This window comes from Pyrgilauda ruficollis, unplaced genomic scaffold (genome assembly GCF_017590135.1).
Source record: "Pyrgilauda ruficollis isolate IOZ18807 unplaced genomic scaffold, ASM1759013v1 scaffold12, whole genome shotgun sequence".
Classification (NCBI taxonomy): Eukaryota; Metazoa; Chordata; class Aves; order Passeriformes; family Passeridae; genus Pyrgilauda; species Pyrgilauda ruficollis.
In genome coordinates, this window is record NW_024510321.1 from 2,512,211 (window position 1) to 2,536,522 (window position 24,312).

Genomic DNA, 24,312 nt, shown 5'->3' on the forward strand with positions numbered 1-24,312 from the left:
CTGCTGATACCTTGTGTGGCCAGTGGCTTTTCCCCTGGTCTTTGTTTTCCTTGCTTGTCTTGCTCTGGTGCGGGGTCTGATGCTGGGGGGCTGCTGCTCTCTGTCATAGGGAGGCAGTGGAAAGCTCGTCTTGGCTGTGTGTGTGTGGGCTGGTGACTGCAGATGAAATCAAACAGCAAAGTGACCCGGTGACAACTTTGTCACGTATCTTGCTGACATGCTTTGCATGGCCAACACTATTCCTCTCCCTGTGTTCCAGTCCTGGCCTGTTCTATACTGACAGGCTGACCATCTTGTCTCAAAGCCTGTCGCTTCCCTGCTTAGTCTGTGAGGATTCTCAACCTGAATGTTTGCCGAAGGTGGAAAACAGACGACATTTTTCTGTGTTCAGGGCCTAAGAGATATTGAAAGATTTTTTGAGAGAACAATGTAGTATGGGGTGGAGTGAAGATTTTCATAAGACTCCCCTTCCTTTCTGCAGAAACCTTGGCATTGAGTCATTTAGATTACAGTAGCTAACCTCTCTCCAGCTTAGAAATCAATGTAATTTATTTATTTATAGTTTAGAGTTCAGTGGGGCCACAGGGAGATGTACCTAGCTTGGGGTATGGCCCATCAGTTGCTGATAACTCTGAAAATAATACTGGACTTCTTACAAGTGATTTGATTTGGGTTTATATTCCTTCCTCTGAGTCCGAGACATTAATTAAAGACTGGGCAATAAGTCTGCAGCATCAAGTGTTTCTGTATTGATGGACCACTGGAGGGGAAAGCATGTTTAAAAAAGTGCTGGCAGCACTGTGTGATCTTTGCTGGCTTATCATCCTTCGCCACTGTACATGGGGCACTAGGAATCTTGAGAAATACATTGTCTTACATGGGCAGAAGCCTCTGAGCTCTGGACATGGTGTGTGGTTTTCAGTGGTATTCTCAACTGTGAGAGCTCTTGTCAAGATGGTGAATAACTCGCTGTCAGCAAGTTTATGTGGTGTTCAAATGTTTTGGCTTTATTTCTAACTGGACAGCAGACTTTCAGAATATGCTTCTACTTAGTCTCTGAAACTCTTTGAGCATCCTTGACTAATACTGGAATATCAGTTGTCTTTTGGACACTGCAGGTGCTGTCATAAATTGAGCAAAGACTCTCAGGCTTTGAGAAAGACGCATAATGGTGTCTTAATAACTGAAATCTCTTGTATTGTGAGTACTATTTGAAATCTTTGGCCTCACAACTTGCACAGAATCTCAAACTACTTGAGCTCTGGGTGTACTGGAATAAATTATCAGAGAGCATTGCAAAGCAATACACCTGCAATTTAAATGAAACAAAGAGGAATTCAGGAGTGAAAACTGCTTTTTCCTATTCCTCCTTCAATTCTTCAGTAAAAGGTCTAGATTGTAGTCATCAGATGTGCTGGTGTGAAATGGAAGTCACTTGTATTAAAGTCTTAATTCTCTGCCTGGACTTATTACCTCCCCATCCTTGCCTTTGTCAGGGTGTTGTCCAGCACATGCCCCGTGTCTTACTGTACCTGCAGCCACCTTTGGCTTGAACCCAGCTGAGTGTTCCCAGCACTGGGCTGTGCTCAAGGTGAGCCTGAACCACGAATGAACCTGCTGCATGCAGTGATGTGAGTTAGGCTGGGCTGAAGGGTGGGGCGACATTTTGACATTGACCACACGGAAATGCAAAGTTTTAAAATTATTTATTTAAATCAGGGTTGAGCTGTTGTTCCTAAAGCCTTTTAAGCAGAAATACGAGGGTGGCCACCTCCTTGTAAATGTGAGACTTAAGCTGCCTGCAGGATTGTAGCGTGCACGTAGTGCAGGTGTCTTCATATGAAGTGTGTACTCGTGCTGTGATATGTAGTCCCTGGGGATGGCTGGTTTTCCTCCATCCCCCATATAGGCTTTAAATTTGGCTCCCTCACAACTTTCCAGTTAAATCTGCTTTCACTTTCTGCCTTTGCTTATGCTTCTCTGATTTATTTCTTCCCTGCACTGTATTAGCAAGTGTTTCTCTCCCTCTTCTCTACACAGTATCTTTCCATCTCTGCTGTTGATCAAACACTGCATGACTCGACTTGAGAGAAGGTGCACCAAGTTAAACCTGGCCTCTTACTACCTCTGCCAGGGTTTTAAATAGCTGACTGTACTGTGGCTGTGTCATCCTTCAGCTTGTAAAGAAATGTAAAGCCCTGGTTCTTCTCTCAATAGGCAATACTATTCACAGTAAATTTGTATTGGGAATGAATCGTGGAAAGGTGTCTGAGAGTGAGGGTGGCTGTGCTGGTGCAGCTCTGGGAGCTTCTTGTGGGTAGGTGCATGTCTGCCTCCCATGTTGCTGTGGGAGGGGAGCTGTGCTCACTCCTGTGCTTTTGTAACTTTTTTGTGTCTTGGCCATGGATTATTGCTCTGCTGCTGCTTCGGTTTACCACAGGCCTCCCAACCGGGCACAGAGCAAACCCAGCTGAATCTCCCTTACTGGTTTTGCTGCTGTTCTCAGTGTCTCTAACAGCAGTACTCAGAGCCAGCTTGCTGTTTGAGCTCTCTGAGCAGCGCTAGAAGCACCCAAATGATCCTCCTGCTGATTAGGGGCTTTAACTCCACTTCTAGAATTGTTAACACTCTTCTTGCAGTCCCATGCTGAGTAGATGATACTTTGCTGTGAAAGCATTTTCCTCTCCACAGGTAAGCCCCCTCTGTGGCAATACTAGGAGTATATGAATTCCCTTTGGTTTTATTAATGCTATTTGTAGCTGTTATTGTAGATGGTATCTTCCATTTTGTAGTAAGAATTTGGAATTTGGTGTGTAGTGGGGAGATGGCTTGAAAAACATATTCAAGGACCATTACCATTGCATTACTTCACTCTTTCTGAATCGTGGGGCTTGTGCCAGCAAGACTTTGATGTCCAATGGACTCTTGTTACCAAGTCCTGCTTGGGGAAAGGAGTACCCCATGCTGAGTTGGCTGGAAATTCGAGAGTAGGCTTTTTTTTTCTTCTTTTTTTGCTAGCTTGTTTTTAGAAGCAGTTCATTCTTTGCAAGAGGGCTCTTCTCACCAGAAGCCTCAAATGAGGAGCACAAAATAGAGGCATCACTTTGCCTTCATAGAAAATAGACCAAACAATGCAAGATTGGTCTGAATTTGCAGTCCAGTATTTAATTTCTGGTTTACTTAGATGTGTATTTGCCCTGTGCTCTGTAAGAATGCATAAGAAGTTCTATTCCCAGTCTTGTAGCTTCTTGTTTTATTGCTGTATTGTCCTTGCAATGAGTAATCAGAGCAGGGCTCCCACAGCTCTTTGGCATGAGGCTTTCAAAGAGTTGAAGCATCCAGAGATGGAGTGAGCCTGCAGAGACACGAATACCGAGCCTGGGGTGTAAAGCATTAAAGTTTTCCTGGGCTTTGGGGTACCTGGAACCTGAAAGTCACTGCTTGGTCAAGAGCAGCCTTGCAGGGAAGCGTTTTGTGTGCATTGTTCATGAGAGGAAAACCCGGGGGCACAATTATAAACAGAGCCTGCGTCACAAGCGGCTTTCTGGCACCGCACTCCAGATAGTGGAGGATGGATTCCAGATCTCGCTTAAAAATAGAGAGGTTGTGTGTGTGCAGGGGAGGGTGGAAGCTCTGGGCAGGGCTGTGCAGAGGTGTCGGCTGAGCATTGCCCCATGCTGAAGGAGACTTGGGAATGTGACTTCTGGGGCAGGTGGGGAGAGCAGGATTCCCCAGCCTTAGAAGAGTTGTTGCTATCCTCAGCTGTCTAGTGGGAAGTTCTAGAGGAGATGAAGCTGAATTGTACAGAGGTGCATGGTGGAAGGTCAAGGTTGGGAGAAAAACTGGGAGATCTGATTACTTAGCAAGGGGGAAAAAAGCTTACCATGTGGGTGGTCAAACAGAGAAACAGCCAAAGAGATTGTAGAAACATCTCTTGTTAAAGAAAATCCAAACTAGACTGAATGCAATGCTGAGGAATCTGATCTAAGCAGGATTTAATCCTGCTTTCTGCAGGAGGGTGGACTAGAGGTTCCTTCAAACCTAAATGATTTGTAATGTTCATTTGACCCTGGGAAAGTATATTTCCTCTAGAGAGGGGATTTGATAATGCAGTGGGGTAAGGACTGATGTTACAAGACTGTTATGGAACATGTCTCCTGTTGATTGTAACAGCTTTGTGAGCAACTGAGTTACAATAAAGGGAAACTTTCACATCTCTGAGAGTGCCTGAAGTAAATTTGAAGCTGGGGCAACACTGTTTTGTGAGTCCTCCTTCCATGTAACTACTTCAAAGTGCTGTTGCACGTGGTAGGAGAATACTATCCTGAAGCCAGGATTTGATGCTTGTCTTGTGACTGTTTGGCATGACTGTTCATTGCTTAAGCAGATTTCTCTGCCAAGAGGATCTCTGGCTTCAATTGCATTTGCCTGGGAAGAGGCATCAGTGCAATTCATCCCAGTCTTACTGGAGAGCTGCAATGTCCTTATGTGGCTGCACAGATTTGGTTAAATTGGAGACAAATTGTGTAGGGACATGCTGTGTCCTCTGGTCAGTCCCCTGTCTTTCCACTCCTCCAATTAGCCTTGAAATAATTGGTTTCCATTAACTTCAGCTGAGATCTCAGCAGGTTGTTCTTTATTTTAAAAAATTGAAGCTTCATGTAAGTTGTGGAACTGTAGAAGAGATGGTATCCAGCCTCCTTTGAAAGCTGATGCTGGGCTTTCCTGGGGAGTTTGTCTCAACTTAAGGAGTTCAGGCTGGAGCTGTGGATGCTGAAGGTACAGGGACCATGGATCCAGGGATCCAGGGGAGATAACCTGGAAAATCAGGCTTCAGTAACTGAGTGCTTGGGGACTTTTTTATTTGGGTTATTTTAATCCTTTCAGAGGTTGGGTTTTTTTTTCGGAAAGAGCCATTTAATCGTAGAAACATGAAAGAAACAGGGGTTAGAAAGGGTATGTTTTCCTCTTAAGGCGGTGTTTTCTAAAGTAGGTCGTGACCCTTTTATGCAGGAATTTTGCAGCTGCTATCCTAAGGGTTGGAACTATATCTGTGAGCCTTACAGAGGCAAAAGCAGGGGGTATTAAGCAGATCCTAATACCCATTTGGGGTCTCCTTCCTCCCCATCATCCTTCAACAAAATGATCTCCTGCTTTTCAGGAATAAAGCAGCAAGCATTTGGCTGTGCCCGGTTTTCATTGTTTTGCTAAGCCGTTATGTTGGAAGAGATTAACCAGGGAGCAAATTTTCTCCGAAAGCTGATCTTGAGCGAGGCTGAGAGAGGGGAGGGAAGAGTCTCAGCACTGACCTTGATCAGAGTGTCTTGAGATGGGGAGTGGGAGCCCAGCACAGGAACATTAACCCTGTGCTGCCCACATCATCAGGACTGCAGTTTGCTCTGATTGCAGCAGGTCTGTGACTGCTGGGAGAGTTGGTTTGTCCAAGTGCTACCCTGGCACAAACTGCCCATGGGCTTCTTCCTCTTTTCAATGGCAGCCCAGGAAATCTCTTGTCTTCCTGCTGTTGCCCACATATTTATTACCTGCTCCTAAACTTTACATAACTTTCTCTACGAGCTTTTTCTCTCTGTTGGTGTCATCTCTCCCTATGCTTGTTTTCACTTAGCAATGTGTTCAGCATCCTTGCTGCAGCTTCTCTCCTTTCTTTCTCTGGCCACGCTGGCATTTCATAAACAAACTGTGTGGCTGCAAAGCTTGAAGTGCCCATGTTGCCATGTTTTCTGAACTCTCCAAAGAAGCATGGAAACCAGTCTTTGTTTGGTCCCAGAAGCTGCTGCTGCCACCAAAGAGCAGCTTGCTTGTGGCACATCGTGCTGCAGCTTGGCTTAATCCTCGCTTGATACGCTTTTGAGATTTCATTGTTTCTCTATAATTAGTGCTACAGAGGAGCTGAAAGAAATGACGAATTAGCGGGAGAGGGGGGAGTGGGGAGAGCAGGTGGTGATCGAACTAAAGAGAGCTGCCAGAAAAGTAGGAGCAGCAGGGAATTAAATGGGAGGAGTCTCGAGTTCAGATGATTCCCTGCCATGTGCCCAGAAGGATTTAGTTTGGGATTTCATTACTGTTCAAATAATGCCATACACTCATAACAGATCGGGTCCCTGTAGGCTGGGGCATTGTCCAGCACTTAGTGAAAAGCAGTTTTTGCCCTGAAGTCCTAGTGAGCATTGATCCCGCAGACTCAAGGACTGGAAAGGAGCTGTAGCATGAGTGGTGCTGCTTTTAATTAGGCTGCATCTATTGTTTCTGGTAGTAGCATCCTAAAAGAATAAAACACAAAGCTATTCTTTGTGTGGTGACTTCTTTAAAGCCCTGGACTTCATCTTGTGAAGGAGTTGGTTCGCAGTAATGATGTTGCATCTGGATTGTAAGAAGCACCTCTGCCAGTTGTGCTTACACAAACTGGGTTTAACTGGCACAGAGATCCTGGGATGTCATGCTGTGGGGGGAAGCTGACACTATGAGTGTCTGAGATATCCAGAGTCTTTGAACACAGATACCTGTGCTTATGAGGACAGCTTTAGAGGTATAAAGACACACTGAGAAACCAGCTGAGGAGTGAAAAGAGTTGTGTGACAACAGTCCTCTGAGCTGCACAGTCATATATTCTTCCAGCATCTGGCTTGTGTTTTCAGCCTCTATTACTATGCACTAAGACATCCAAAGAAAGAAATCATAATACTGGCGCTTCGAATGTGTCAGCAGCAACATTTCTTCTGGGATCTAACTCTTTCCAAAGAACTGATACAGTGTTTGTTTTTTGTTCTGACTTCCAAAAGGCTATTGCTGTAGGGAGACCAGCAATGCTAGGAAGTGCAAACTCACTTCTGCCTTATGTCACCACTTCTGTGTGTGTTGCTCTCTTTGTCTTGAGCCCTTGTGTTTTTACTTTTTTCCCCTGTTGAAGAAGCAGCAGAAACAAACCAAGAGAAGCAGCTACTGGGTGAAGAGGAGTAGGTCAGGGCCACCCAGGATTCCCAGTGAGAGGGAATTAATTTATGCTGGGATTGCTGTTTTCATGCTGGATTCCTGCACCTGCTGGGCAGAGTGACTACATGGAGTGCATATGGAGGCTTGTTTTTGGGATGTTTGTCCTGTGTTTAATGTTGTGTGTTTCAGCCCTGCTCCTGGCAGTCTAACCAAACTCTGCTGTCAAAACCTTCCCTCCTTGCTCTTTCTGAGCACCTGCTGTTAAATATCTGCATAGACCTCTCCATCATCTGTTATTTGCTCTAGAATCTGCTTACAACACTCAAACTTTTGTTTTCAAAGCCCTTTGTAAATATTCTTGCTGTTATTGCTGTCCTTTTCCTAATAACTTTGTTTTGCCTTGTGCTATGAATAGTCTCTGAAAAACAATGTGTGCAAGTAATAAATGGCCTCAGTGTTGAACTTCTTAAAAACCCATTTGCTTTGGGAAATAATAAAGCTTTAGCAACATTAGCATTCTGTGTTCTGCACACTTCTGCCTTCTGCCATTAAAATGTAAACTCCTGAGTACAGGGAGTCCTGGCAAGCTGATGCTGATGTCCAGGGTGCACTGGCCATGCCATATAAAGTGAAGTCAAAGTCCTGTAGCTCCCACTGTAGCAGGTGCAGGTTGAAGATTAGAGGAGCAGAGTCCCTCAGTTCAGGGCTTTTCAGTTTATTTCAGTGAGACTCAGAATGGAGCAGTTTTCCTCTATCTTTCAGGGCTGAATTTTAAGCTCTTTCCCTCACCTGGAACTTGGTGTAAGAAGACTCTTGATAGTGATTGTAGGGAGCTTCAGGAATCTTTGTTTGAAAATGGAAGTTTTTGCCCCCAGTTTATGTGAATGTACTAGAAAAAAAATCACAAAGCTTGCAAAAATGTGCTCTACCTGAATTGCAGAATCTGGAAATAGTTTTTATAGTGTTCAAAATAGGAGAATCTGCTAAAATAGGTGTGTTACACCAAAATTCAGAATAGTTGTTTTCATTTCTCTTTATTTGCATTAGCATTTTTTAGGTATTTGCAATAGGAACATTTGTGCTATTTTCCACGTATCCTACCCCCATTTTATTACTGTGAATTTACTCCTTTCCAGTGAAGTGTGTAAATGTGGGGAACCATGATGAAGGTAGAAAGTAAAACAAGGTGTCCTTTTGATGAGAGGTGAATGTTGCAACAGCTTCTGGAAGCCAACAAACATCAAACAGATTTTAAGTCTCACTATGGCAAACTCCCTTGCATGTCAAAGGCTATGATGGTGCTGGGTGCTTTAAATCCAGAACTCCCTACCTGTAGCAGTTTGAAGGACTGTATGTTAAAATGTGGTATTTTTTCCCTACTGGAATTTAAATGGTCTGGGGCTGTGGTTTTCAACCCAGAAACTGAGGCAGTGTGAGAGCTGGAGCAGAACCTGCTTGAATGAAACCCACCTCGTGTCTTTGCATAAAATGAGGAGAAATGAGAACAGCAGTTAGTGCATAAAAATATTTGAAAAATCTCATTAGTGTCGGTAGCAAAGAGTGGCTTGTTTTGATAGCTTGGGTGAACACATCAGGTTAAAAGTCTGTGTGACCTCAGTGGCATATCTTTTAAAAGTACATGAGTAGAATCGCCCTTTTATAAGGAAGCTGGAGTCTGGAGAGGGTTTTTGGTTTGCAGAGCTGTAATGATCCCTGGAAGGGATCATAAAGATCCACTTGTTTTAATTCAGGTTGCCCAGCACTTGGATGTGGTGGCTGAGCCAACCCATGGAGCTGTGCAGTGGGGAGTGCCTGGATTGCTTTCACTGGGTTTTCACCTGGCTGTGCTGTCTTTGCTCTCTGGCACTCAGAATTTTGTTGTCTGGCCTCCCTCCCTTCCTGCTGAAGTCCATCAAGTGTTGGTAACTCTCTCTTTTCCCCCCAGGGAGCGGAGCCACTGCGGTGGTGCAGGCAGCCTTCTGCGCTCCGAAGAAGGAGAAGGTGGCGATTAAACGGATCAATCTTGAGAAGTGTCAGACGAGCATGGATGAACTCCTGGTACGCAATCAGAACTGTCTGGGGAGTTGTGTTTCAGTTATTTCTGAGATTTCTCTTTGCCAAGTGTCTTAAAACCTTTCTTGAAGTGGGGTGAAGGTGAGGGAACTTGACTGACTTCATTGGAGGCAGCTCGTTTGTCCTGGTTGTGGGACATGGTACTTAAAATGTTAAAAAGATCAACTGTTGCAAAACTTCAGACTGTTTGTTTAGAGCTCAGCACTTTGTATAATCCCTTTGTTTTGAACTGAGTTAATGTGCAAGTGTGAAGCTTTGCTGTACCCACAAGAGGTCTGAAGTTTGAGGAGGATCCAGAGCTATGTGCTTTCAGAATATTTAAAACTAAAGGAAATGGCTTTGCTTTCTTTTCCTTTCCCACAGTTCTTTACATTTTTTCCCATTCACCTGTAAAGAGAAAAACTGAATGAATTAGCTGTTGTTCCTAATCTCTTTTCTGGTACTGATGCCAGCTAAAGGGATCACTGACATACTGCAGGCTGCCATATGGAAACCCCAGTAATTCTGAGTTCAGGACAGGAGACAGAGTCCTTTGGAGCTGCAGCACTGTAATTTTCTGCTGCTCTGTGCCTCTTTTTTCAAGGTTGTCTCAATGAAAAACAGAATTTTGCAGTAGCTGTGGTAACTGAAATTTCCCTTTTCTCATCTGGCTCCTGTGTTGATGGGTTTGGTTTTATTCTCTGTGTGTGTGAGCTAGTGCCTCTGCAGTGCAGTGGTTGTCTCATTCACTTCACATCTGGAAGGTCCCTGAATTTAAGCAAGGCAGACACAGACATTCCTGTGAACATTGAGGTATCTCCACTAGAATGAGAAAGCTCTCTGGGTCAAAATTTTCCACAGTAAATACTGGCATTATGGAGATGAGGCTTGCTACTATCTTTTCTTTTGAAGCACCTCTCTAGGATTTTTATAATCCTGCCTTGTTTTCTGTCCCCCCTCGACAGCTGCTGTACTTTACCTCAGGCACTTGTTTCAGTGCTTGCAATTAGAAGGTAGAACAGAAACAGAATTTGGGAGTCCTGGTACCTCTGCATTTCTACAATCTTCAGTAAATCACCTGAACCACAGTTCCAGTTTCCATCTAGTATCTAATGTTTTTTTTGTTGTTATGGGTATCTGCAGATCTGCCCTGGTTAAGAGGAAAGGCCCTTAAGGGCCTAAGGAAAGGCTGCCAGTGCTCCTGAGGAGGGTTGCGTGTAGGACTCAAGATAGCCCGTGTTCAAATCCTCTTATGGCTCATGCTAGTGTAGGAGTTCAGGATCTCTTCTCACAGTTGGTCTCTTTGTCCTTATACCAACCCTTGGTATCCTTTTCAAGCCTTTTGTGTGGCTTGCCCATACTACCCTGCCTCAGTGGTATTCCTGACTGCATTGTTCAGGATGTAGTAATTGAGACTGTGATTCTTTGAGTAATTGCCAATTCTGACTAAAAACATTAGGTTCAGAAAGAGACACTGCAGAGACTTGATGGGTAATTTTAGATAAGTACTTCTAATTGCACATTTTAAGTCTCTGGCTGACCTGTTCCTCACAATGATTTTTTCCTGTTATGGGTGGGTCTGCAATGTATTGCTGTTGTCAGCTCTCCAGTGCTTACAGTTTTGTGACTGAATCTGGTGTGGTCCTTTTCTGGGCTTAAGTATGCTGTAAATATTCTTGAATTTAATAGAGGGGTGGAGGGGCACAAAGATGGTTCTGAGCTGTAGCAGCTTCCAGGAGCAGGGGTTGCTGAGGTAGCTGTGTTGTGTGAAAAAGTGTTTTCCCTGGGTTTGTTCTGAATTTGTCAGTCTGTTGGATCACCAGTGTTGTTTCTCAGTGCAATAGCCAAAATAATGGAAGTTCCTGGTTTCCCAGCTCTGCATGCTTCACTTCTTTTCATCTTGTTTCCATATCTGCTTCTACCCTAATATAAATATTCTCAAGTTTTAGTCTCGTAGTCTCCCTTCATGGCAGTTTTCCCAATTAGTTTAATTAACTTTTCTGAGCAACTACTTTGTATTGCAGGATTGCCTTCCCCACCAGGAAAAAAAAAGTTAACTGTAGATGGTTGCTGGTTACAGTTGTTTTAAGAAGCAAATACAAATACAAATATGATGAGCTCACACTGGAGTATGTTATTCCCCTACCTTGCTTTCTCCTCTCCCCCAGTGCAGTTAAAATCGCAAACTGGGGCTTTCATGGAGCTTCTGTTGCTCTGAAGGCATTTGGGCACAGCAGTCAGCTTACAGTGAACTCTTCTTTCCTGCCTGGGGTCAGGTGTGTGCTCTTGGGTTACAGCACTGCTCACTCATTGGAAAGTGTGGTAGCAAAGGGAAAATTGTGCTTAAGTTATTTTATAATTAATTTTCTGCAGTGCCTTGCACTCGTGGATTTCTCTGTTGAGGGTAGAACAGTCTGACATTGCTTGGGAAGGGGTAGGGAGACCAGCAAACCATACTGCCAACCTTAAAAAGATGATTTGGTTCTTGTACACCTCTTTCAATGTCTGTGCTTCTTAGTGGCTCGCACTTGTAGTTCTTGGGATGGAGGAGAAGAGAGGGGTTAATTTGGAATGGGAAATGCAGAGTAAGTGGCTCTATCACCAGCTGGATGGATGAGTGGCCTTGAGCTTCCTTTAAGCCTAGCTGGTGTCCAGAGGCCAGGAAATCTGGGATCACATCCTTGCTTTGGAGATGCTGTGCTTAGAGTAAGTGCTATGACTTGGCTCATTAAAGGTATTGATCTTGATCCTTTTATCTCAATATACATTTGAGCTGTGTGGGTGGTCAGGAATAAACTGCACGCTTTGCATATACTGTATGACATTCTAGGTTAATGCACTAAATTTATTTATTGCTGCTATGGGGTATGGAAAATGCAGGAAGGGCCAGCTTTGTTGAATCATGACAGGCCAAGTCAAGGGCATTCAGTTCTTCAGCTGAAGTGCTAATTGCTGTAAAGAACGTAGACAGCAGGAGTAATGCTGTGCAGAGATGTGCCTCCTTCTAACCCAGCTACTGAATTAGGTGATGTTTGTCAGGAATTTATTTCCATGCTTCATTTTCATCTTTTTTTCCTGTACATTTTTGAATGCTCACAGATCTTTCCTAGCCTGCCTGTAGGGTTCAGCTGACAGAGAAGTACAACGTAGCTTATAGGGATTTAGATTCTAGGGTGTGACTGGGAGTGGAGTGCAGGGAGAGGTGGTCAAATACAGTGTTGTCTACAAATGGTCTTGGACTTCTTGATTTATTGCTGAAATTCCCCTTTTTATTTGTCTTGCAACCTACAGTAGTTAACAACCACACTGGTGTGGGTTTGCAAACAGTCTGCTTGCTCATGTGTTGTATTTCACAGCTGCACACCATTCAGAGCTGTGTTTTGCTCTCTTTTCCATTGTGGGATGCTGGTTGCTTTGCTGCTATTGCCAATCCTTGAAACAGTGGTGTAACATCTGCCTCAAAATAACCATGCTTCCAGCCTTTTTTCTTGTATGAGTGTTTTTTTGTTTTAAAGAATTACTGATCTAAAAGGCCTTAAATCCCCCCTCTGTCCTACAAACTCTACTTCATTTTCATGTAATTAAAGCAGAGTTTTCTTTCATCCAGATGGAGACTTTTTTCTCCATGAGTAGCAGATGACGTGGGTTGTCAGCTTAGCAGTTACCAGGAATGTTGAACAGCAGAGAGGGAAACATAAGCTATGGGATATTTCACATTGGGCTTTCCCAGCTAAGGGGAAATGTTGCCTGTTGATTTCTAAGATGATTCAACAGGAGACATGCTCAGGAAAGAGCATGGGAGATGTGGTGTTGCTGTTCCTAGAAAGATTCCAAAATCTTCCTGCTCCAGGGACTGATTGCCCTGGGCCTGACAGGTTGCACATGAAAGGTGAAGGTACTGCTCTTTCAGTGCTATGGCCAGAGGGCAGTTAAGGAGGCTGAGGGAACAAGTTGAACTGCAGTTAAACAGAAATGTCCTTTAGAATTTCATGGAAATAGCCCAGGGAACTTGCTGCCAACAGCATGGAGATCAAACATTGCGTGAGATTAAATAAATCAACCTATGGTTGAGAAGGTTAAATTAGATAGGATTTAGAAAAAGGATTATGAACTCCCCTGGTTTAAATCATAAGCCAACTGTTAACTGCCCAGGCTTAGTCAGAAGTCTACCCTCTGGGCAGATAATTGTGTAACTGCTTTTTATAGGGTTTTTACACCTTCTTTTGAAGACTTAGACAGGATATTGAACAGCCTTTGATCTGATGGAGCACTTCCTACAAGTGGTTTAACCAGACTATAAGGTTGTTGGGGACAAAGCAGCAGATTGCTGTGGAAGTAGTACAGATGTTTCATCCATGCCTGTCATCTGATGGGAATTGCCATTATAATTCCATTTCCAGGCTTGAGACCTTCATGCTTGCTCCAGGGAAAAGAAGTCCCCAAGTGTCAGTGCCAGGGAATCTGATAAATGGCATGTGGTTTCTGCATGGTTATTTGATCTGCTGAGTTACACGTTCCTTGCATGTTGGGATTGCAGCTTAAGACTTAAACCTATGCTGGGTACAGCTTGGTTGTATTGTTTATCAAAGCAGCAACAACAGAAGTCTTAATTACTGTGCTGATTTAGGTTTTGGTAAGGTTTTGTTTTGGGTTTTTTTAGTGTAAAATTCACTATGAACATCAGAATTGATGGTGGGTGAAATCCTGAAAATCCAATATCTTCCTTCTCTTGGACTGGATGAGCATGAGATGGTGCATGTAAAGAACTTCAGAGAGTTTGCAGCTGTCTGTGGGCACCAATCACATTGAAAGCATTGTTGAGCTGTAAGCACTGGGTATTGATCTGAGCAACTGTAAGGATCAGTGATAGGTTAGGTGGGGATGTGGGTAAAGCTGGCTTGCTTGTATCTGTGAGAGGAGGCAGTCACTCACCCATTTGTTTGCTTGTTGGCTGAAACCAATAAAAAATGGCCATGTAGGAATTGCTACACCACAACAGTTCAGAAACACCTACTTCCTTCCCTTCACTAATGCTGAAGACTTTGAAAGAGGGAATGACCACTGAATGAGGCTGAAGAGTAGCCATTAAAATGGACAAGTGCTGAATGACTTGCCATGGGACTAGTTTGTTCCCATCACTGAAGATCACTTAATAGATGAACTGTGTTTATCCCTTTCAGAATCGTTTCTTTTTCATTGTTCTAGGGCTAATCTAACTCCTCTTTACTCATGCCAGTTTAGCTCCTGTAGCCACTTAAGGCAGGGAGTTGAGCTGGATAATCCAAGAAGTGGTAGTTGAATCAGAATCTCTTATTTTGTGTTTTTCTCCACCTTCTTAAAAAATGTCTCTTGAGTTAATTTTGCTAGAAGAACATGTTTGGGTTTTTTTTTTAATTATTTTTAGTTATGTTGCCACCTCAAAAGGCAAATGAATTATTATTGTCAATTTTATGACCTTTTTGCTGAACTGTTAAAATTTCACTTGGAGCAGAATGTGAATGGTTATGGCTACATGTAGGACTGGAGCTCTAAATCCTGTTTTAAAAGGATGAAGAGCAGCTTTAATGCCTTATCTCCCAGCTGAAATCTCACGGTATAAGATCTTTGGCAGCCATAGTTGAAGCATTGGTGTTTTCAAGGGGTGATCACATCTGACCTGCTTTGATTTCTGCTCCAGCCATGCTTTCCCTTCCCACTTCTCCTATGCTTGTGATTCCCTTCAAACAGGGTAGCCACGCTGGCAGCTCTCTGGACTCCTCTGAAGTTGCAGGTAGCCACATGAAAGCACTCTGCTGCTCTGCTATATCTCTGGAGTTCATGTCAACATGTAGGAAGTAAAACTAAATAATGCATAATTTTTATCCTGGTATTTGAGAGCACGTGCCTCTGAAGCAAGCCTCAGGGGCAGATAAACACAGAGTAAAAGGTGGTGATGTGAAAAGAAAATACCATTAAGAAACTTGAGCTGGTAACTAAAACACAGCCTTACCTGCTCCTATTAATTCCAACTTCAATTGTGTGTCACTGGGCAAATAAACCCTCATCCAAAATAGCTGATCTCCAGAAGTATGTCTGACTTACAGGAGACTAATAGGTTGCTTGTGATTCTAGATTATACTTCACTGCACTTTTATGACTGTTTTGCAAGCCTTGAAATGTTTCTTTTATTGCCTGTAGAAGTACTGAAAACATTTGTCAGAACCCTTAATGGAAGCCATGGAGGCATTTAGAGCTAATCCCAGTCTATTTGCTTTTGGTATTTGACAATACAGATATTTTTAATATCTTGCCCAGGGTGAGCATGTAACCATTTCCAAACCATTGCCTGTGTCTAGACATGTTTTTGTCGGGAATTCATTCTCCATAGCTGAGCAGAAAGCAGAGGAATTTATGGGACTTGGCAGGAAGGCTGTTTCTCATCACTGCAGCCATGGAGTGTGAGGGGTGTTGGGTGGAAGAGCTGCTTATCACCCACTGCATCTGTGGATGGCTTGGGGGTCTGTATCAAGTGACCCATGGCTGTTGGAAGAGAGGGAATAAAGCAACCTTGTATAGAGCAGCCCAAATAAATTATTACAGAGGTGTGCACATCACTGAGATTTTTATTAGCAGTCTTCCAATACAGTTTTGATGCTGGGGAAAATATGGGAAGCACAGTTGTAACTCTGTTATCTGGGGATAGTAATTTTATTAGAGAGGCGGGAAGAGGAAACCTTTACCTGCTGTGACTTTGTTGTGCTTGAACAGCAGCAAACTCTCCCAAAAGCTTTGGGAATATATTAAAGCTGAGCTTACTACACACAAAATGGCTGTTTTGCTGCATTTTATCCCTTCCTACTCTAAGTATGCTTTTGAGCAGAGCTGCCCAGTGATCCTTGAGTGGGATCCCTGCTTTAGCTACAGCCCTTCAGCCCCTGCATTTGTACTGCTGCAGCAGGCTGTGGATAGATGACAGAATTGGCTTGGTTTCAGTTATGCCAGGAAAGATTTTAACCACAAAGCCCCTGTGATTTGCCACTATCACTTTAAAGAGTTGTATGGGTTGAGCTTTCAGGATGTTGGTACCCTCTTTGGGGAAAAACAGGAACCAAGCTTTGATGTAGCCAGTGTGAGATTAGCGTAGAAAACTGCTGAAATGAAATGGGGGTTTGCGGGTGGGAGGGGAAGTCTGCCTGGCTGCTGCCCCTTCTGATTGGTAATAATGTAAAAACACTGAAAATCGTGGGCTGTGATGCCATTAATTATTCACAGCTGTACTACACTGTGTGAGAAATGGATTAATCTGCCTGTATTTTACATCCACTGGCTGACAGAGGTGTTTAATTGCACAGATCAGGTTTGTGAGTATTTATTTTCCCTCTTTATGCTTTGGTGCACATGACAGACTTTAGCTATTTTTTAAGCTGCCCAGGGAGCAGATTGTGGTAGTGAATGAGAAAAGAAGTTCTTAGAAAATAATAATAAAATGGTAACTGTCACAAAATGCCTGAAAAATTCTGTAGTATGGGGCTGCTTAAATGTTAAAATCTGATCTATGTCTAGGATGTTAAGTAAACTTGGTCCAGACTTTGTCTCATTGCCTCCTACTACAGTAGCATATACAAATATATATTAAATATGCAGTGTTTGTATACATTTCTCATATTGCTCTCTTGATTTCCGAGGAAACTGCTTCATAATATTTTGAGCAGTCTAGCTGAGAAAATATAAAGCCAGCTCCTCTAGATACTTTCTGAGAGTGGTGGATTTGGGGCAGGTCTGGCTGATGGGATGGATTACCAATCCTTGCTTGCTGCTTTCCACCTTGGTTTCCTCTGGTGCCAGTTGATCTTCCGTAGTATATTTTAATTGTCAGAGAGAACTACAGAGAGCCACAGAAAACTCTAAAGCTGCTGATTTATTTCTTTTGTGAAAAATGACTTGACAAGTGAAAGTTTGCAAGGAAGGGAGCTGGAGCTGTCAGAGTAAGCAAAATATATTGTTTTAGGCTGTATTTATTTTCACAGAGTGTTTTTCAGTCAGAGTATGCTACATGGAGATGAATAGCTTATTCCTCTTCAAATATCCTTTCCTGTTTAGAAGGATTCTTCTTTAATCTGCCTGTTAAGTTTCCTGGAAAGTTGGTGCCTCTCCTAGGGAAGCAGAAAGAGGAACCAATTGCTTTGGATTCCTCAAAGGCACCTACTCCCTGAAAAGCAGTGCTAAGTGGATAAATCAACATGAGCCTGTTCCTTTAGAGCTGTGATTGCCAGCTCAGGCCTTGCCAAGGGGAAGCAGTGGCTTTACTCTGAACTCAGTCACAAGCAGAGCTTTGTACAGGAGTAGGAGGAAAATGTGCTGCATTTGTGGGGTGTCCTGGGCACAAGTGAATTCTTCTCAGAGCTCTTTCTTGTCCTTCAGTACCAGGGAAGTCTTGTGCTTAGAGGGAGGGAAGGATCAAGGGTGAAGGGCCTTGCTCTCCTTCTTCCATGAAGGAGTGCTGTAGTTGAGAGCAGAAGTTCAGGGTATGAGAGAATGATGTCTGGGGTGGGTACAGTTTGTCAGGTTGGGGGACTTGGCTGAGGCACAAAGGCTCAGCTGGGTGCAGTGCGGGGTGCCAGGCTTGGCTCAGTGGATGGCTTTTGTCTATGGACAGCCAAGAAACTGTGAGTCTTTCTGTCCAAAGTGGTGATTTGTGCTTGCATAATGAAATCAGTCAGTGTTTTCTGTGGTGTTGTTCCCTCCATAACCTGAAAAACCTCAGCCCTGAATCCATAACCAAAACGAAGACTGAGTACAGTCAAAACTCAAAACAATTTAATATCTGAACATATTTCATATTGTCCTGGACTGGTAGTAGCTACTGACTTTCTAATCTCAGAGTGATCTCTCTCTTCTTCCAGGGTGACAAAGGATACAGCTGTCCTTTGTGCCTTCAACCTAATTGAGCTGAGCCATCTGCTTTCTTGCTGGGAAGAAATATTAGGAATAAGAGGCCTTTTTTCCCCAGAGGCCAATATTTTCCTTTCTCATCCAAATGATAGTCTTCAACAGATTAAGCATCTGTTGCATAGTGTTTTACTGAAAGGAGAAGTCAGCATGAACTTCCTAGGTCACAAACCAGAGTGAATTTTTGGGAATATTCTGTTGTAGCTGCATGCAGGTATTTTGATTGCCACCACATTGATGTCCTTACTGTGGGTTTTTTGGTTAACTTTTTTTTCCTCTAGACAAGACAGGAAGAGCACCCTAAAATTTGGCTCTAGTATGATGCAGCCTGAGTGTTTAGAGTATTTCTGGATTTTCTACATTTACCTTCTAGGTATCCTTTTTCTTTGCACCCTTGCTTGTCTTGAGGAAGATAACTTCTGTGCCCAGGAGAAATGATCACTCTGTCCAACTGCCAATGTTTTATTTTTCTCTACAGAAAGAAATTCAAGCCATGAGTCAGTGCCATCACCCCAACATTGTATCTTACTACACATCGTTTGTGGTGAAAGATGAGCTTTGGCTGGTGATGAAGTTACTTAGTGGAGGTGAGTGGTCCAATTTCTTTACTCTAAAGGCAGCATAAAAACCTGTCCTCCTTCCTTCCTCTCCCTTCTTTACCTCTTCAGGTTCCCACCCATGAATTAAGAATTGTAGAGTTGTTTAGGTTGGAAAAGACCTCTAGGATCAGAAAGTCCAATGATTACCCCACCATTGCCAAGTTCATGACTAAAACCCTGTCCCCAAGTGTCACATCACATGTCTTTTCAACACTTGTGGGCATGGTGACTCCACCACCTCCCAGACAGCCTGTTCCAATGCTGAGCAACCCTTTCCATGAAGAAATGTTTCCTAATTTCCAATCCAAATCTCCCCTGGTGCAACTCGAGGCAGCTTCCTTTTGTCCTACTGCTTGTTCCTTGGGAGCAGAGCTCGATCTCCACCTGGCTGTCCCGTCCTGTCAGGGAGCTGTGCAGAGCCTAAAGGTCCCCCCAGACCTTCATTTTCTCCAGGCTGAACCCCTTTCCCAGCTCCCTCAGCCACTCCTGGTGCTCCAGACTCTTCCCCAGCTCTGCTCCCTTCTCTGGACTCGCTCCAGCACCTCAAAGTCTTTCTTGTCATGAGGGGCCCAAAAGTGACTCCAGAATCTGAGGTGGCCTCACCAGTGCTGAGTACAGGGGACAGTCCCTGGCCCTGCTGCCACACTACTGCTGACCCAGGCCAGGTGCCATTGGCTTTCCTGCCCATCTGGCCGCGCTCTGGCTCATGTTCAGCCACTGTCACCAGCACCCCCCAGGTCCCTTCCCACCAGGCATCTTTCCAGCCATTCTGTGTGAATAATATTTGATTGCAACCCATTCAGCTCAGAAATAGCTTCTCATGTGATGTCCATCAGTAGTAACACCTAACTGGCTTTTGAAAATCACTGCCTGGTTAACACAGAGCCAGGGAAACCTCCCTTTTCTGGATTTATTCTATCACAACTTGTTGGAGAAACAACTTTTTTGAGAGAGTGAGTTTAAAAATTTTGTATCAGTAATGTTTTACTTGAAGTCATAATATTTTCCAGGATCCCTGTTTAAGTTACAGTTGAGACAAGAAATGGAGTCAAGTTCTGGATGTTAACACAACAGGCTGCTGCTAAATCCTGGGCCTGTCTTTAGGAAGACTTCATTTTCCTGGCACTGCAGCAAACAGGAATTAAAAACTGAAAAAAAAAATTCCTATTTTCTTTCTTTTGAAAAAAACCCAACCTGGCTTCTCTGTTCTTGGCTTAATTTTTCAGACTGTGAAATGCCAGGAGATGATGTGGAAAAATCTGGCTAAACCTGCTTGCATTTTGCACAAGAGCTCAACAATGACCATAAACCATGTCTCTTTAAAGGTGTTCTTTAGAGAATTTTAGCAGTTCTCTTGGGAGAAACCAAATTCCATGCCAACCTTAAGTCTGTCTTAAAGGGTTTTTAATGTCTCATGTGCTCATGTGTCATTGAGCAATACCCTGTTTTCTTAGAGGGGGATGTGACAGGTCATTAAAGATGTGATGACTGTGTGTGGAAAAGAATCCTCTGCCAGCTTAGAGCAAGCAGTGTTGCTGTGTGTATAGAAAGTGTATCTATGGGAAAGTTTCCACAACACGAGGAAATGGCATTTCAGGGGTGCTGGAGAGGCAGCAGCAATGGGTTTGGCCTTTTCCAGGAGAGCACACAACCCCTTTGAAGAAAAGGCACAGCTGCCTCCATCACTTCACAGCAGTTTTCTGTCACAATCGAGTCACGATGAGGCTCATCCTTGAACCTCCAAATGTTATCTCTGTTTGTTCTCAATTTTGTGTGGAGGTGGGGTCTTTTTGTTTTTTTTGGTGTAAAGTCTGACTGGGAAAAAGTCAGGCCATCATTATCAAGGCAACACAGAGGTAACGACTACACTGGAAAATTTCTGGAAAAATAATTATTGCTTCAGAACCAGCCTCTTGCTGGTGTGAATGATGACCTGCTTCTTATTTAATATTCCCTTCGATGGGCTTTTATGTTCTTCAGCCTGATAATTGACCCTTGTGCAGCTCTGGCATTTAGTGGGGGACTTGTAGTAAAGGAGTGCTAGGGAATCTCCCTGCTTCTTATTCTGTTGCATATGTTGAAGAGTAGGGTCATACAGTAGAAGACAGATCAGTAAGAGTGTAATTCTTCCCTCTCCCCAACATTTCTGGGAGTCAGTGTTAAATTTTCTCACTTAAAAGGAATCATTTGAAGGCTGGAGGAATTGCTAATGTAAATAGAAAGACTTTGAGCATGACCTTTCACTTTCTAAGCAGGAGGATACCTTGTGAGGTATTTTTCAGCTGTTTTCTTCTATGTACTTTTTATTTCATACTTTTTTATATCTGTGCTTCAGGAATCTCATATTAGGTCTCATAGGCAGATTCTACAGCACAGTCTTAAGGATGGGGAAAGAAACTTGTGATTGGAGCTTTCTGACTGAAGAGCTTTTTCGTTCACTTTTAATGAGCCTATTTTCAGATGGTCTTAGGCTGAGTGATTTATGTAACAAGAGACTCTTCTAAAACTGCCTCTCATTCCTTTGAGCTTAGTTCTTATCAGTAATAAAGTGGCTCGTTTTGCAGTCATCTGTCATCCAGTGGGAAAAATAATGATCTGGGTTTCTCAACAGGAAAAATCTTTGGGCTGGTTTTTAAACCAGAAAACAAAAGCAAAGAAAAAGCCCCCCCCAAACAAAACCAAAAACAAACAAGCAAACAAAAAACTCTGCACCAAAACGGACCCAAAACAGAGTACATCCTAAGACTTTCATTTTGTTTAGCTTTTTAAAAAGATTTGTGCATCCCAGTAAGTATGTAAGAAATACATTCTGATGTCCATTCTGTATTTTGATCGTGGCTTTTGTTCATGATAATTTATTCTGGGTAAAGTTCAGAATTTTCTTGCCTCTTTTCTATCACCTTATGCTGGTGTGTGATTTCAGGCTGAAACTAGTTTTAATTTCAGCCTACAAACACTGACCTTATTAATTTGACAGCCCACAAGACAGCCCAATCTGTAATGCTAGTCTTTTTTGTTGTTGTTGTAAATGTATTTTAATTTATTTTGTGGCTGCAGTCTTTCGTTAAAATCCTAACCTGGTCATACATGCAAGTGTTTTAGAAATGTCTCTAAGGGAAAATAGTCTAAATCCACAAATTGCTGTTGTCTAACAGTGCCTTGCTCCTCTGACAACCAGAGGGTGCACTCAAAGGTCCTTAATTACCTGACTGACGTTGTAACTGAAACAGAACTATTTGTCTCCACAAGTACTCTGTTGATGGGAGATTTCTATATTTGAAAGTTGTCAGCAGCCAGGAGGTAGCACTGGGGAGCTGATGTGCATCAGAGCCCAGCCAGGCTGGTGGGAGCCACTGCTCAGAGCCCTCTGAGCTGGCAGCCCTGAGCCCAAAGCAGGTGTGGAGTTGCTGATGGCAGAAACGTGGCTGTGATGAGATGCAGCTGGTGGAGACGAGGGGTGCTGCTGTGTCCAGTTACTGACAGCCTCTTTCAGGTCTGGTGGTGTGTGTCTGTGTCAGCTTTGTGAAGTGCCTGCTGTTTCTGTTCCCTTCATTAGGAGCTGCAGACCCTTTTCTCTAGTGCTGGAAGTTCTGTAGGGTTCTAAGCTTAGCAGTGTGAACTCGACACCCCAGCCTTTGAGTCCAGTGTTACTCCAAACTAAAATCCAATGGCTATTTCTAGACAGCTGCTGACCTGCTCTTTGCCTCCCTGGCATTCTCCTGTCATGAATTTTACTTTTGCTTTTTTAAAGCCTGCTGAAGCCCAGTCCTGCTCTCAAACTCCTGTGGCTTTTTAGTAGGAAGAGGAGCAGCTGTGCTTTTGTTCTTGTGCTTTTACTGATTGTGACCTACTTGCTCTTCTAAATTCTCCCTGCTTTTAACAAGAGCTCTCATTTCACAGGTGACCCATGGTTGTAGATAACTCTATAAAACAGTTGCTCCTGTGAAACAGCCGGCCCTGGTGACTTGCTACATCACAAAACAATTTTTCCTGTCCTAGCCTGCAGCAAATGAAACCTCCAAAATATTTTTAAACTGTGCAAATCCTTTAAATACTGAAACATTTCCAGATAGGGTTCTTGGATATTCTGCCCTCTTGAAGGCTTCTGATGAAATCTGCTAAGGAGATTGCTGTATTGAAATAGTTAAACCTTTTATTTTCCAAAAGTTATTAAGATTAGTTAATCAACTTCTTACTTCAACCTTTGATCTGAAGTTCAGAATGCCAGACCAAAAGAGGTAGGCAAATCTTAGTTCTCTACCAGGGAGTTAGGACATCTTGTTCTGCTTCTGCTGTGTTAATCTCTGATCTGGCTCCTCCTAATTCCAACGGAGAGTTATGATCAAAGCATAAACCACAGGTCCTTAGAAATCTTTGTGTTTATGTTGAATTATTTTCTTAGGAGAGAGATATGCTATTTTTAATTCATTTGGAGGGGTTTTGATTTTATTTGTAGAAACACAATTTCAAACAATTAAAGATGGGATAAGTCAGAAGCAGGAGATGGCAGGGATTGTACATGATTGCAGAATGCAATGTGTGTAGGTACATTGCCCCTCCTAACTGTAATAAGAAAAGCATGAAAAATTAGTTTATCTTCAGATTTTCTCCTATAAATGTCTTGATCATAACAGCAATATGCTGTTTTGCTCCCTTTATTGTATTATCTTGTTTTCTGCCGTAATCTTTCCATATTTCTTCTGCATCCATGCACATGCCCTGGGGGGAAGGAGGCAAGAAGTGGATGTTTCCTTAGCTTTCCCTCTGAGGTGCTTTAACCAGGGTTAATGTCTTTTCCTTTGTTTTGTATAACTTGTTGTTTCCTTTACTTTGCTACTCTCTAGCTGTATCTGTATTCCTCAGTCCCAGAAGTGCTGAATCCAAGCACTTCTTCCTTCTTATGCATTTTCTTCATCTGTTTGCCAGAGACTGACAAGATGCAGATTTAATTCTTGGCTCTAATGACAACCAGGCTCACTGAAACCACTGGCTAATGCTGAGATGTCTTGAAAGAAGCAGCAGTGGATCTGCCAACTCCCCCTTCTCAAAGGTTCAGCCTGTTCAGCATCAATGTTTGCCAGGTTTGGGGCAGATTTTGGTTCTCACAAAGTTGTGCGGTGATTCCCCAGCACTGTTTTCAAGCCTATTTGTGCCAGGCCTCTAAATGGCCAATCAATGCAGGTACTGTTACCTGTTTTTTTGTTGTTGTTATTGTTGTTGTTTCCAGGTTGGAAGTTAGAGAATTAAATTTTCCCATTCTGCTTCCCAGACAAAGTTAAATGAGTTTTCTTTGCATTTAACTTAAAGTATATCTTGGTTCTGTCACTTAAGTTGTATTATAACATGCAAGATATGGTTTCCATAGCAACCAGCTCTGCTGTACATTTTTTTGTTCCTCTGGGGGCATGTAAAATTCCAGCTGGAATATTCCTGCATTTATCTATAATCTTGTTCCAAACAAGCTTTCCTTTCTGCTCAGGTTTTCATGCCCTTCTCTGCTTCAGTCCCAGTGTGCTGAAGCACTAAGCAGTGTCACTGATGACTGTGGATGTTTTCTTCCTCTGCTGAGGAGAAACGTCAGAAACAGGCTTCCTAAATGCCATTCCACAGGCTTGCTGGTGTAGGTAAGGTCAAGGAATCATGCTCTGGATTTGGAACAGGAAGCCTCAGTGTTTGTGGTGGTTTGTTGAAAGTGAATCAGTGAAACAATTAGGACTTCTTGCCCCGAGGGTGCAATTACACAGAAGTTTTCTTCAGCAGCAAAACTTTAAGGAGAAAGGTT

At 43.1% G+C, this 24,312-nt stretch overlaps 1 protein-coding gene across 1 annotated transcript in view; it reads left to right on the top strand.

Moving 5' to 3' along the window:
* The window catches only part of OXSR1 (oxidative stress responsive kinase 1), an 86,164-nt gene that overhangs the window by 10,350 nt on the left and 51,502 nt on the right, over window positions 1-24,312 (top strand). The window contains exons 2-3 of the mRNA XM_041487454.1: window positions 8,897-9,009; window positions 18,410-18,518. Of these exons, the coding sequence (XP_041343388.1) occupies window positions 8,897-9,009; window positions 18,410-18,518 (222 nt within the window). The remainder of the gene's footprint in view (window positions 1-8,896; window positions 9,010-18,409; window positions 18,519-24,312) is intronic.